Source organism: Lontra canadensis, unplaced genomic scaffold, assembly GCF_010015895.1.
Source record: "Lontra canadensis isolate GAN:19392208 unplaced genomic scaffold, GSC_riverotter_1.0 scaffold12, whole genome shotgun sequence".
Classification (NCBI taxonomy): Eukaryota; Metazoa; Chordata; class Mammalia; order Carnivora; family Mustelidae; genus Lontra; species Lontra canadensis.
The window spans coordinates 9,864,230-9,877,544 of NW_022631006.1; the positions used below are offsets into that span (position 1 = coordinate 9,864,230).

Consider the following 13,315-nt stretch of genomic DNA (forward strand, 5'->3'; position numbering starts at 1 on the left):
TCTTTTTTTTTAAGTGGGCTCCACACCCAACATGGGGCCTGAACTCAGGACCTTGAAATCAAGAGTCACATGCTCTACCAATTGAGCCAGCCAGCTGCCCCATGTTTGTTGGAAATTTTTTGATCACTGATTCAAACCCCTACTTGTTATAGGTCATTTCAGATTTTGTATTTTGTCTTGAATCAGTTTTGGTAGTTTTGGTAGTCTTTTTTCTAGGAATTAATCCATTTCATCTAAATCATCTAATATGCTGGCATAGAATTGTTTATAGTATTTTCTTTTAATACTTATTTCTATAAGGTTGGTACTAATGTCACCGCTATCAGTAATTTGAGTCATCTTTTTTTCTTGGTCTGTCTGGCTAAAGGTTTGTCAGTTTTGTTATTTCAAAGCAGAAACTTTTTGTTTCATTGATCCTTTTATTTTTCTCTTCTCCATTTCATTTATTTCTACTCTAATCTTTTTTTTTTTTTTTTCCTTCTGCTTGCTTTGGGTTTAGTTTTATCTAGTTCCTTGAAGTGAAAGGTTGGGTTATCAGTCTGAAAATCTTTCTTTCTTTCTTTCAACTCTACGCCCAACATGGGGCTTAAACTCACAACTCCGAGATCAAGAGTTGCATGCTCTATTGACTAAGCTGGCCAGGCTCCCCTTTTCTTTTTTAATGTAGGTGTTTACAACTACAGATTTTCCTTTTAGCACTGTTTTTTCTATATCCCTTACCTTTTGGTATCCTGTATTTTCATTATCTGAAAATATTTTTAATTTCCATTGTGATTTCTTCTTTGAGCCCTTAGTTGTTTGAGTGCATTGTATAATTTCTGTATATTTGTTCATTTTCCAGATTTGCCTTTGGTACTGAATTCCATTTCATCCCATTGTGGTCAGAAAAGATACAGCCTTCTTCAATTTATTAAGATTTGTTTTGGGTCCTAACTTAGGGTCTATCATAGAGAATGTTCAATGTAAACTTGTGGGGAAGAATGTATATTCTGGTGGTGGTGGAGTGTTCTGTTGATGTCTGTATGTCTGTTTAGTTCCTCCATTTCCTCACTGATCTTCTGTCTAGTTCTGGCTCTTACTGTAAGTAGGGTATTGAAGTTTCCAACTAAAGATTCTATTTGTGTATTTGACAGAGACACAGCAAGAGAGGGAAAACAAACAGGGAGAGGGAGAGGGAGAAGCAGGCTTTCCGCCTAGCAGGGAGCCCAGTGTGGAGCTCAATCCCAGGACTCTGGGATCAAGACCTGAGCTAAAAGCAGATGCTTAACGACTGAACCACCCAGGCGCCCCAAATAAAAAACCTTAAAAAAAAGATTTATTTCATCTAATATTAGTATGATCACTGTAGCTCTCTTTTGGTTGTTTTTTACATGAAATATCTTTTTCTATCTTTTCACTTTCAGCCTATTTGGGTATGTGGTTCTTAAGTGAGACCCTTGTAGAAAGCATATATATGGATCACTTTTAAAATTCTCCAGTTTCTGCCTTTTCATTGGAGAAGCTAATCCATTTTCATTTAAAATGACTACTAATAAGGACTAATGCTATTTTGTTTTCTTTTCTTTTTTTTTTTTTTTTTCTTAAGATTTTATTTACTTATTTGAGAGAGAGAACACTAGCGGGCAGAGGGAGAGGGAGAAACAGAATCTGCTGAGCAGGGAGCCCCACACAGGGCTGAATCCCAGTACCCCAGGATCATGACCTGAGCCAAAGGCAGACACTTAACTGACTGAGCCACCCAGGTGCCCCCATTTTACTATTTTCTATATGTCATAACTTTTTTGTTCCTCAGTTCCTGTATTATTATTGTCTTTTAAGACTGATTCTCTTTTAGGGTACTGTTGATTTCCTTCCTGTTTCTTTCTTTCTTTTTTTTTTTTTTTTGTATAGTTTTTACTTTTCTTAGCAGTTACTTTGGTGATAACAGTTAACATTTTAATTTATAATAATCTATTTTGGATTAATGCCAACTTTATTTTAGTAGTATACAGAAACATTTTTTTCTCTACATAGTTTACTTTCTCTTGTCCTTATGTTGTTATTGTCACAAATTACATCTTTATACATTGTCTTCTCAGTGATGTGGTTTTATAATTATTGTTTTATGTTACTATATTTTAAACTGAATCATAAAAGGAGTACCAGAAATACATTGATGTTGACTTATGATTACCTATTTAGTTACCTTTACTATTGTTCTTTATTTCCACATGTGGATTCAAATTACTGTCTGTTGTCCTTTCATTTCAGCTAGAAAGGTTTCCTTTAGGAAGCAGGCCTGCTAGCAACCAACTGTTTTTGTTTATCTGGGAATGTGTTAATTTTGCAAGTTTGTTTTTATTGAGGTGAAACTCCTATAACATAACTTTAAAAAAAAAGATTTATTTATTTGACAGACAGAGATTATAAGTAGGCAGAGGAGCAGTCAGAGAGAGGAGGAAGCAGGCTCCCTGCTGAGCAGAGAGCCCGATGTGGGGCTCCATGCCAGCACCCTGGGATCATGACCTGAGCAGAAGGCAGAGGCTTTAACCCACTGAGCCACCCAGGCGCCCCAAAAGTAACTTTTTTTTTTTTAAAGATTTTATTTATTTGACAGAGAGAGATCACAAGTAGACAGAGTCAGGCAGAGAGAGAAGGGGAAGCTGCTCCCTGCTGAGCAGAGAGCCCGATGCAGGGCTCAATCCCAGGACACTGAGATCATGACCTGAGCTGAAGGTAGCAGCTTAATCCACTGAGCCACCCAGGCACCCCAAAAGTAACTGTTTTAAAGTGAGCAATTCCGTGATATTTAGTACATTTACAGATTCTATCTTTTGACTGTTTGAATAGTGCTGCTGTGAACCTTTGTGTACAAGTATTTGAGTGCCTGTTTGCAGTTTTCCTGAATATATACACAGGGTTGGAATTGCTGAGACTTATGGTAATTCTTTTACTTTTTTAGGAGCAAGTAAGCAAACCATTTTCCATAGCAGCTGGACCATTTTACGTTACTACCAGCAATGTTCGAGGGTTTCTTCTTCTTTTTCCTTTTTTTTTTTTTTTTTTTAATCTTCATCAACACAGCTTGCTTTCTTTCTTTCTTCTTTTTTTTTTTTCCTTTTTTTTTAAGTAGGCTCTAAGCCCAGCATGGAGCCCAACACAGGGCTTGAACTCATCATTCTGAGATAAAGACCTGAGCTGAGATCAAGAGTTGGACTCTTAACCCACTGGGTCACCCAGGCACATGCATACTTTTTCTTTTTTTAATGTAGCGATCCCTGTTGGTGTTAAGTGGTATCTCATTGTGGTTTTGATTTGCATTTCCTAATGGCTAAGGTTGTGGAGGAACTTCTCGTGCACTCATTGGCTGTTTGTATATATAGCTTTGGAGAAATGTCATTTCAAGTCCTTTGACTATTTTTTTAAACATTAATTTTATTTATTTATTTAGGTGAGAGAGAGAGAGAGTGAGCACAAGAGGGGGGAGGGTCAAAGGGAGAAGCAGACTTCCTGCTGAGCAGGGAAACTGATGTGGGACTCAGTCCTGGGACTCCAGGATCATTATTGGAGCTGAAAGCAGTCACTTAACCAACTGAGCTACCTGGGCACCCTCTTTTGTCTGTTTTTTTTTTTTTTTTTTTTTTTTTTTTTAATTGGGTTGCCTTTTGTTGAGTTGTAAACATTCTTTAAATATTCTGGATACTACACACTTAGCAGATATGTGGTTTGCAAATATTTCCCCCATTTTTTAAATTGTTTTTTTCACTTTCTTGATGTCTTTTGTTGCATAGAAGGTTTTCACTTTGAAAAAGTCCAATTTATCTATTTCTTATGTCAGTCGTATCACTTTCATTCTGATGTATAGTTTTGCTGGGAATAGAATTCTTGGTTTACAGTCTTTCTTTTGGCACTTTGAATATGTCATGATTTTGATGAGAAGTCATTGTTACCCAGGATTCCTTGTGTGGGACAAGTTCCTTTTCTTGATGCTTTCAGCATTCTTTTTTTATTTTATTTATTTATTTTTTTGGTCTTTGTCTTTAACAGTTTGATTATGAGGTATATACACGTGTGGATCTCTTTAACTTTATCCTCTTTGGCATTAACATTTGGGATGTGCTTGGCCATTATTTCTTCAAATAATGTTTCTGCCCTTTCTCTTCTTCTGGGACTCCCTTTATGTATATGTTGGTACATTTGATGGTATCCCTCAAATCTTTTAGATTTTGTTCATTTTTCTTAATTTTTTCTCTTCTGTTCCTCATTTGATCTTACTTGACCTATTTTAAAGTTTGCTGATTCTTCTCCCTAATTATATCTGCTGTTTAGCTCTGTTAGTGAAATTTTCACTTCATTTATTGTATTTTTCAACTCCAGGATTTCTGTTTGGATCTTTTAAAATAACATCTGTCTTTTTTTTTTTTTTTAATATCTGTCTTTTTATTGATATTCTCTATTTGGTAAAACATTATTTTCATTTTCTGGGCTTCTTCAGGGACAGTTTCTAGCCTCTTTTCATACATATGGGCTGTACTTCCTTGTTTCTTTACATTTCCTTTTACTTTTTTCTTAGTAACTGGCTATTTTGAGTATTATAATGTGGCAACTCAGGAAGCCACATTCTCTCCCCTCCTCAGGATTTGTTGTTGATGTTTGTTGTAGTGATTCTTTTGAACTAATTCAGTAAGGTCCATGATCTTTGCTCTGTGTGGCCACTGAAATCTGTCCCATTAACTTGTGATTGGACAGAAATTTCCTTAAATGCCTAGAACCAAAACCAAAACCAAAACCAACCAACAAACAAATCCAAGACAAAACAAAACCTCCCGTTCTTTGCAGAGACTCAACTAGGCAGTTTAAAACCTGTTTATGCCTTCATTTCTTGCTTGTGCAGAGCCTGAAGGTCAGCCACACATGAGATCTTACTGCCCTCTCAGTTCTTTTCTGAGCATATGCACAGTCCTGGGCGAGTGTGTGGACTTCCCAGATATCTAATAATATGTGGGAGCTTTTAAAAGCCCTTACTTCCCATATTATGTTTTTCTCCAAGCCTTTCCTCCCAAGCTTTTTAAGCTTATTACTTATCCCAACTGCTATCCATTGTCCTAGGCAGAGGCAACTAATACATTTACCTGTAAATGTTTTAGACAAACGTTCCCAGGTAATTGCCTCATCTGAGAAAGTTCTCAGTGATCTAAAGTCAGCCCTTTGAGCCAGTCCTTCAGTGATCCACTAGGCAGATCAAAACTAACAACCATGATTCTTTGTGAATGAGGTGCCTCTGTTTCCTCTAGTAGTAGTTCTTATACTAGAAATTTGGGCTGTCTTTAAGGCATTATTGAGCTGGGGAGCTGGGGATTGGGGTGGAGGAACGGGGTAAAACACCATGAAGTTTTATTGAGATTCTGCTGTTTTTTCTTCTTAAGCATTCCTCCGGTTGCTGCAACTTTGGGTCAGTTTCCTGAGTGGGAAGGAAATTGATTCTGACCGTTTTTAACCTGTATTTTCATTGCTTTCATGTTGAGGTTGACTTTTGGTGTTCTTTACTCTGCCTTTTCACTGACAGCGCCGTATGTTTATATGCTTTCATAGATTCTGATTCTGGATCAGACTCGGATTCTGATCAAGAGAATGTTGCTTCAGGCAGTAATGCCTCTGGAAGTGAAAGCGATCAAGATGAAGGGGGTGAATCAGGAAAGCCAAGTAATAAGGAACTGTTTGGAGATGACAGTGAGGATGAGGGAGCTTCACATCACAGTGGGAGTGATAATCACTCTGAAAGATCAGACAATAGGTCGGAAGCTTCTGAGCGTTCTGACCACGAAGACAATGAGCCCTCAGATGTAGATCAGCACAGTGGATCAGAAGCCCATAATGATGATGAAGATGAAGGTCAGAGGTCAGATGGAGGGAGCCATCACTCAGAAGCAGAAGGTTCTGAAAAAGCACACTCAGATGATGAAAAATGGGACAGAGAAGATAAAAGCGACCAGTCAGATGATGAAAAGATGCAAAATTCTGATGATGAGGAGAGGGCACAAGGATCTGATGACGATAAACTGCAGAATTCTGATGATGACGAGAAAATGCAGAATACAGATGATGAGGATAGGCCTCAGCTTTCAGATGATGAGAGACAACTGTCCGAGGAGGAGAAGGCTAATTCTGAGGAAGAACGGCCAGCAGTTTCTGATAATGAGGATGAGAAACAGAATTCTGATGATGAAGAACAGCCACAGATGTCTGATGAGGAGAAACTGCAAAATTCTGATGATGAAAGGCCACAGGCCTCAGATGAAGAGCACAGGCATTCAGATGATGATGAGGAACAGGATCGTAAATCAGGTAATGCATTTAGGAGAACCGAATGGTTTAGTAGAAGTACCCAGATGCAGCAGTGGCCCATTTATTCTTTCTACATTCCCACCTTTAGTGCCCTGTTTTTCTCTTCTGTCCCTCCATTTCAGTCTTTCCTAAGAATACATTTTGCTTTAAAAATTTTTTTGTAATGCATTTGTTATTTTTATCCCCCTTCATTTGTTATCTGATAATAGATCAGGAAGAAAAAAATTTAAGGAGGACAGCCTTGGAGAAAGTTGTATGGTGCTTAAGTAACTAGATAATGAATAGAGTTGGTTCCATTCTGGTGGGTAGCTAAGAAGCTTGCCTCAGGTGAGAGTATCTTTCACTCGGGGGGAAAAAAACAATGCCATTGAAACATCTCCATAGGGTAGTTGTACTAAGGTGTAAATACCATGTTCCAGCTCCATTTTTCGAGATCCAAAATTTGATCATCCAGAGGTAATTAGGCTCCAAGGAGTTCACTCAGACTAATCAAATGCATAACAAACTAATTTATAAAGATCAAATTGCAAAATTATTTGTTTCAGGAGCATCAGTTATTTCTCTTGTTGTTGTATCCTTGCCCTTGGGGAAAATTGACATTGGATGCCAAATGATAATATCAGGAGGTTGCCTAGGCAGTATAACATTTGGAGAATGAAAACATGGCTGGCTGACCTCAGTGCTATGGTTGCTTAATACATGCATCCTCCTAGAAAGATGTGTTTGGGTCAGAATATTCATTCCTTAGAGACTACAGGAAACATGTAGCCAAACTTTGGCCTCTTGACCCCCTTTTATAATGTCCATTTACATTGTTTTCTCACGTTAACACGTTCTTCATATAAAATATGAAAGGGATTTAGAGATCTTATTTGTTTGTATTGTAAAAGTCATCTTGATCAGGATAGACTTCTTCCTCAAGGAATTCTTGGATTGCTTCATTTCCATAGGTGTTTGATTATAATTACATATTGATCCTATCTTAGCTTATATATGGGAGAGGAGGTCTTGAACCCTGTAAACATACCTCACAGGTTAACATTCAGGACCACATTTTGGCATTATTTAGGAGAGGAGGTCAGAACATTTTGAGAGATGGATATAGATCTATCTAGACTACTGGGCTACAGTAAGTATTCAATAACTAGTTCTGGATAGAGTTAATTTTTCTGGTAGCAGAATCATTAAGGGTCATGCATTACTTCCCCAATACTAGCAGAGTAACATTGGACTAGGGTTATGGTAGAGAATCTTATAGCTGGTCATTCTGCTTAACTCTTACCTGGATTGACAGTGATTTTCCTGAAGTTTACAATTAGATAAACAGTTGTACCATCCAGAGATAATGTTATACAGTTGACCCTTGAACAACATGGGTCTGAACAATGTGCATCCACTTATGTGAATTTTTTCATTAAATACAGTGCATTATTGTGAATGTACTTTCTTTCATGATTTTCTTAATATTTTTTTTTCTAGCTTACTTTATTGTAAGAATACAGTATGTAATATATATACAAAATATCTATTGTTTACATTATCAAGGAGACTTCTAGTTAGTAGTAGGGTATAAGTAGTTGTTTTTGGGGAGTCAAACGTGTATTTTTGACTTTGTGTGTTTGGGGGGTTCTGTGCTCTTGCCCCCCATGTTGTTCAAGAGTAAACTATATTTGTCTCCTCCATTGCAATATTTTTACCTCTTGTAATGAGTCCTATAAGTTTCAATACTACTCTTCTCATTCTGCCAGATTTTTCTGCTTATAGAAAACAATTTTCCTTTAATGAGTTATATTTTTAATTAACTGCAGTCTGTATGTGTATTTGCAGTTCTAGTGATGTTAATGCATATGTATTTTGTGTAACCACCACCACAGATCAGTTCTAAAAAAAGGATCACCCTAAAAAAAAAAAAACCCTCATCCTGTCCCTTTTGTAGTCACATTCTTTTTCCATCCCTGTCCCCTGACAACTAGTGATCTGTTTTATCACTGCAGTTTTGTTTTCTTGAGAATGTCATCAGAAAAATGAAATCATATAGTATGTAGCCTTTTTCTTTCATTTAGACTTGTTTCACTTAGCATTATGCATTTGAGATTCATCCAAATTGTTACATGTATCAGTAGTTCCTTCTTATTTGTTACTGAGTAATTTTCCATTGCATGGCAATACAACAGTTTGTTTATCCCCAGTGTGCTTCTAAAACACAGAATTCAAAGTTAAGAAATGACTGTGATTATGAAGAACCTCTAATTCTGCTCTTACAGAATCTGCAAGAGGCAGTGATAGTGAAGATGAAGTTTTAAGAATGAAACGCAAGAATGCAATTGCCTCTGATTCAGAAGCAGATAGTGACACTGAGGTACCAAAAGGTATTCCAGATAATTCTTTTATGTACATATGTATATATTTCTGTTTTTCTTTCTGCATTTAACTGTAGTGCACTGCCAACTCTGGGCATTTACCCCAGACTGCATGACCCACAGAGAAGAGTGGATATAGGACCGTGTACACGGTCCATTAAAGGATATTAGAAACTGTTTATGTTTAATCAGTTGAAGAAGAGCCACCTTTTTCTTTTTTTTTAATGTAAGCTACTTGCCCAACATGGGGCTTGAACTCATGACCCTGAGATAAAGAGTTTCCTGCTCTATGAACGGAGCCAGCCAGGAGCCGCTCTTTTTTTTTTTTTTTCCCCTGCTTCGTTTACAGTTAGTTGAATGTATTGCTGGGAGGCTGTGGCTCTGGTTGAGGTGGTAACCTCCATTCTTTAGTTTGAATACTGATAGTTTCAGGACAACTTGTTCTTAAATGCTTAACAGGTTAATAACACATGAAGAATTTGATTCTTTAAGCTGTAGGTTAGATGAAGAATTCATCAAAACGCATGGTTAGGTAAGGTAGGTTTGTTTTTTTTTTTTTTTTTTTTTAAGATTATATTTATTTATGAGAGAGAGAGCGAGAGCGAGCACAGGCAGACAGAATGGCAGGCAGAGGCAGAGGGAGAAGCAGGCTCCCTGCAGAGCAAGGAGCCCGATGTGGGACTCGATCCCAGGACGCTGGGATCATGACCTGAGCCAAAGGCAGCTGCTTAACCAACTGAGCCACCCAGGCGTCCCAAGGTAGGTTTGTTTTAAGGATAAAAGATCGACCTATTCATCTCTATGTATGACTGTTTCAAATGGCACATTGCTCTACAATAAAGATGTTAGTATAAAAGTTTCTACAAATACAATTTGGTAGTTTGATTATGCACAACCATCATTGTACTGAATGTTAATTAGATATTAATGTTGAGTGGTTTATATGAATTATTAAAAGTAACATGACAACTAAAGCAAGTAGAGGGTCAACTAGAAATAAAAGGAGAGAGCTGCAGAATAGCAGGCTCTGGGATTTACTTAAAGACAATTAGTAATTACGTGCCTGGACTTTGGAATCAGATGATCTAAGTTAGAATTTTTGTGGCTCCACTTCCTAGCTGTATGAATTTGGTCAAGTTAAATTACTTACTATGCTTCAATTTTTTTTTTTTTTTTTTAAGATTTTACTTGTCAGAGCGAGAACACAAGCAGGCGGAGCAGCAGTCAGAGGGAGAAGCAGGCTCCCACACAGGAGCCTGATGCGGTACTTATCCCAGAACTCTGGGATCATGACCTGAGCCCAAGGCAGGAGCTTAACTGACTAAGCCACCCAGGCATCCTTTCTTTTTCTTTTCTTTCTTCCTTTCTTTTTCTTTTTTTTTAAGATTTTATTTCTCAGAGAGTCAATTTTCTGATGTATAAAAGGGAAATGATAGAGGGTTGTCATGAGAATTAGATACATTCATTCTTTCATTTTATTCAGTTATTTATTGAGACTCTACTGTGTAGTGGTAATCTTCTGGGCACTGGGAATGTAGCAATGATCAAAACAAAGACCTTTTCCCTTGAAGAACTCACATTCTGGTGGGGTTAGGGTAGAGTAGGGAGACTGAGAACACAAGAAGTAAATTAAATATATAGTATGTCGGGGCACCTGGGTGGCTCAGTGGGTTAAAGCCTCTGCCTTCAGCTCAGGTCATGATCCCAGAGTCCTGGGATCAAGCCCCGCATCGGGCTCTCTGCTCAGCAGGGAGCCTGCTTCCTCCCCTCTCTCTCTGCCTGCTTCTCTGCCTACTTGTGATCTCTGTCTGTCAAATAAATGAATAAAATCTTTAAAAAAAAAATATATATATATATATAGTATGTCAGATGGTGATAAGAACTGAGAAAAAAATGAATCAAGAAGGGACATGAGGGGCACCTGAGTGCTCAGCTGGTTAAGCATCTGACTCTTGATTTTGACTAAGGTCATGATCTTGGGGTCCTGAGATTGAGCCCTTGCTGGCATTCCACGCTCAGTGGGAAGTCTTTTGAGATTCTCCCTGTTTCCCCCTGTCCTGCCATGCACGTGCACGCCCACTCTCAAATAAGTCTTAAAAAAAAAAAAAGAAAAGAAAAAGAAAAGGGACGCCTGGGTGGCTCAGTCAGTTAAGCATCTGCCTTTGGCTCAGGTCATGATTCCAGGGTCCTGGAATTGAGCCCCGCATCCGGCTCCCTGCTCAGTGGGGAGACTGCTTCTCCCTCTATCTGCCTCTCCTCCTGCTTGTGCACATGTGCTCTCTCTCTCTCTCTCTCACACAAATAAGTAAATAAAAATCTTTAAAAAACAAAACAAAACAAAACAACCGGTGGGGGGGAACATGAGAGTGTCTGTGGGTGGGGTTTTCATTTTGATTTTACCATATAGATGAACTTTGAGCACCCTGGCCTTCCTTGCCTCCTTATTTATTTATTTATTTTTAATTGTTTTGGCTTTTTTGTTTTTAGAGCAGTTTAAGGTTCACTGTGAAATTGGGGGAAGATAAAGAGATTCCCATATACCTCCCACCTCTATACATGCGTAGTCTCCCTCATTAACAGCATTCTCCACCAGAGTATTACCTTTGTTACAATTAGCGAACCCAGGGGTGCCTGGATGGCTCAGTTGGTTAAGCGTCTACCTTTGGCTCAGGTCATGATCCTTGAGTCCCGGGATCCAACCCCGCATCTGGCTCCCCGCTTGGTGGAGAGCCTCTTTTACCTTTGCCCTTTACCCCACTTGTGGCATGCTCTGTCAAATAAATAAATCTTAAAAAAAAATAGTGAACCTGCATTGATACATCATTATCCTCCAAAGCCCATCGTTTATACTACTGCTCCCTCTGATTCACTCTGGTGTTGTACATTCTGTGTGTTTGAATATATGTGTAATCACATGTATCCATCATTATGATATCACATCTGGTATCATACGGAGTAGTTTCACTGCCCTATAAACCCTCTGTATTCTCCCTGTTTATCTATCCCTTCCCCTAACTTCTGACAACTACTGATTTTTTTTGCTGTTTCTATAGTTTGCCTTTTCCAGAATGTCATGTAGTTGGAATCGTACAGAATGTAGCCTTTTCAGATAGGCTTCTTTTACTTAGTAATATATATTTCCTCCATGTATTTTCCTGGCTTGACCACTTACTTCTTCAGAGCACTGAATAATATTCCATTGTCTGGATATACCAGTATATCCATTTATCTTCTATAGGACATCTTGGTTGCTTCTAAGTTTTGGCAAATATGGATAAAGCTGCTATAAACATCTGTGTGTAGGTTTTAGTGTGGACTAAGTTTGCAGCTCTTTTGGGTAAATACCAAAGATCATGATTGTTGGAGCATATGGGAAGGGTTTGTTTAGTTTTGTAAGAAACTGCCACGCTGTCTTCTCAAGTGACCATAACATCTGGCATTCCTTTGAGCAGTGACTGAGAGTTCCTGTTGCTCCACATTTTTGCTAGCATTTGGTGTTGTCAGTATTCTGGATTTGGGCCATTCTAATAGGTTGCCTCTTCCCTTTTAGTGTTCTATCCGCCCCCTTGTCTTTTTTTTTTTTTTTTTTTTTAAGATTTTATTTATTTATTTGACAGAGAGAGATCACAAGTAGGCAGAAAGACAGGCAGAGAGAGAGGAAGGGAAGCAGGCTCCCCGCCGAGCAGAGAGCCCCACGTGGGACTCGATCCCAGGACCCCAAGATCATGACCCGAGCCGAAGGCAGCGGCTTAACCCACTGAGCCACCCAGGCGCCCTCCGCCCCCTTGTCTTAATAGCTCACTCTCCTGTTTTATCCTAGACTGTGTCATTGCTAATAATTGTAACTTTAATCCCAGTTGCAAGCAGTCTACTTTCTGACCACCCTCCTGTCTTTCTTTTTACCCCCTCTTCTACCTATCTTGGTTTATTGGTTTATTACAGATTATTGTTGCTTTGTCAAACCTAGGTGAAGTTCTGCCTCAGAAGGTAGACCGGGGTCTGCAGTTTTAAAACTTAGGGAGTATATAGAGAATAGGCGTGTATTGAGTGCCCCAAATGTGAGTATGTAGGGAAACATTTGGGCTCCTGGGGAATAAAGGAAAATAAAGAACAAGGTTGCACTAAATGAAGGGGAAAAGACATCTCCTGTGCAGTTTTGCCTTTCACTGAATGGACCCCCTTCCCTTTCCACAGGCACTCTGGTCCTATCTTTGAGAGCCAGGTTCAGAGTTGTGCTGAAGTGCTTTCCTGGTGCCTGGTCCAGAAACCTTGGGAATGTGTGGAAGTTACAGCTTTGAAGAACCTTGGTTATAGATACTAATACTGTAACTTTTTCCTCAATATTAAAGATAGCAGTGGAGCCATGGATCTGTTTGGAGGTGCAGATGATATATCATCAGGAAGTGATGGAGAAGATAAACCACCTACTCCAGGGCAGCCTGTTGTAAGTAAAATTACCAGTGTGAACTGGGCCCTTAGTGAAGCCTAAGTAAATGTTTCAGAGATTTCAGGTTGCTCTTATGCCAAGGAGAGGAAGTTGCTAACTGATTTGCAGTATGAAAATATAAGGAACAGATGACTTTCTTAGTTAAGGAACTGTTGTTTATGAGGAGGAATAGGAAAACTGCCCT

At 38.7% G+C, this 13,315-nt stretch overlaps 1 protein-coding gene across 1 annotated transcript in view; it reads left to right on the forward strand.

Annotated features, from left to right (window-relative positions):
• LEO1 (LEO1 homolog, Paf1/RNA polymerase II complex component) overlaps positions 1-13,315 on the forward strand; it is a 44,850-nt gene that overhangs the window by 2,910 nt on the left and 28,625 nt on the right. The window contains exons 2-4 of the mRNA XM_032856466.1: positions 5,572-6,324; positions 8,589-8,693; positions 13,034-13,128. Coding sequence (XP_032712357.1) covers positions 5,572-6,324; positions 8,589-8,693; positions 13,034-13,128 — 953 coding nt within the window. The remainder of the gene's footprint in view (positions 1-5,571; positions 6,325-8,588; positions 8,694-13,033; positions 13,129-13,315) is intronic.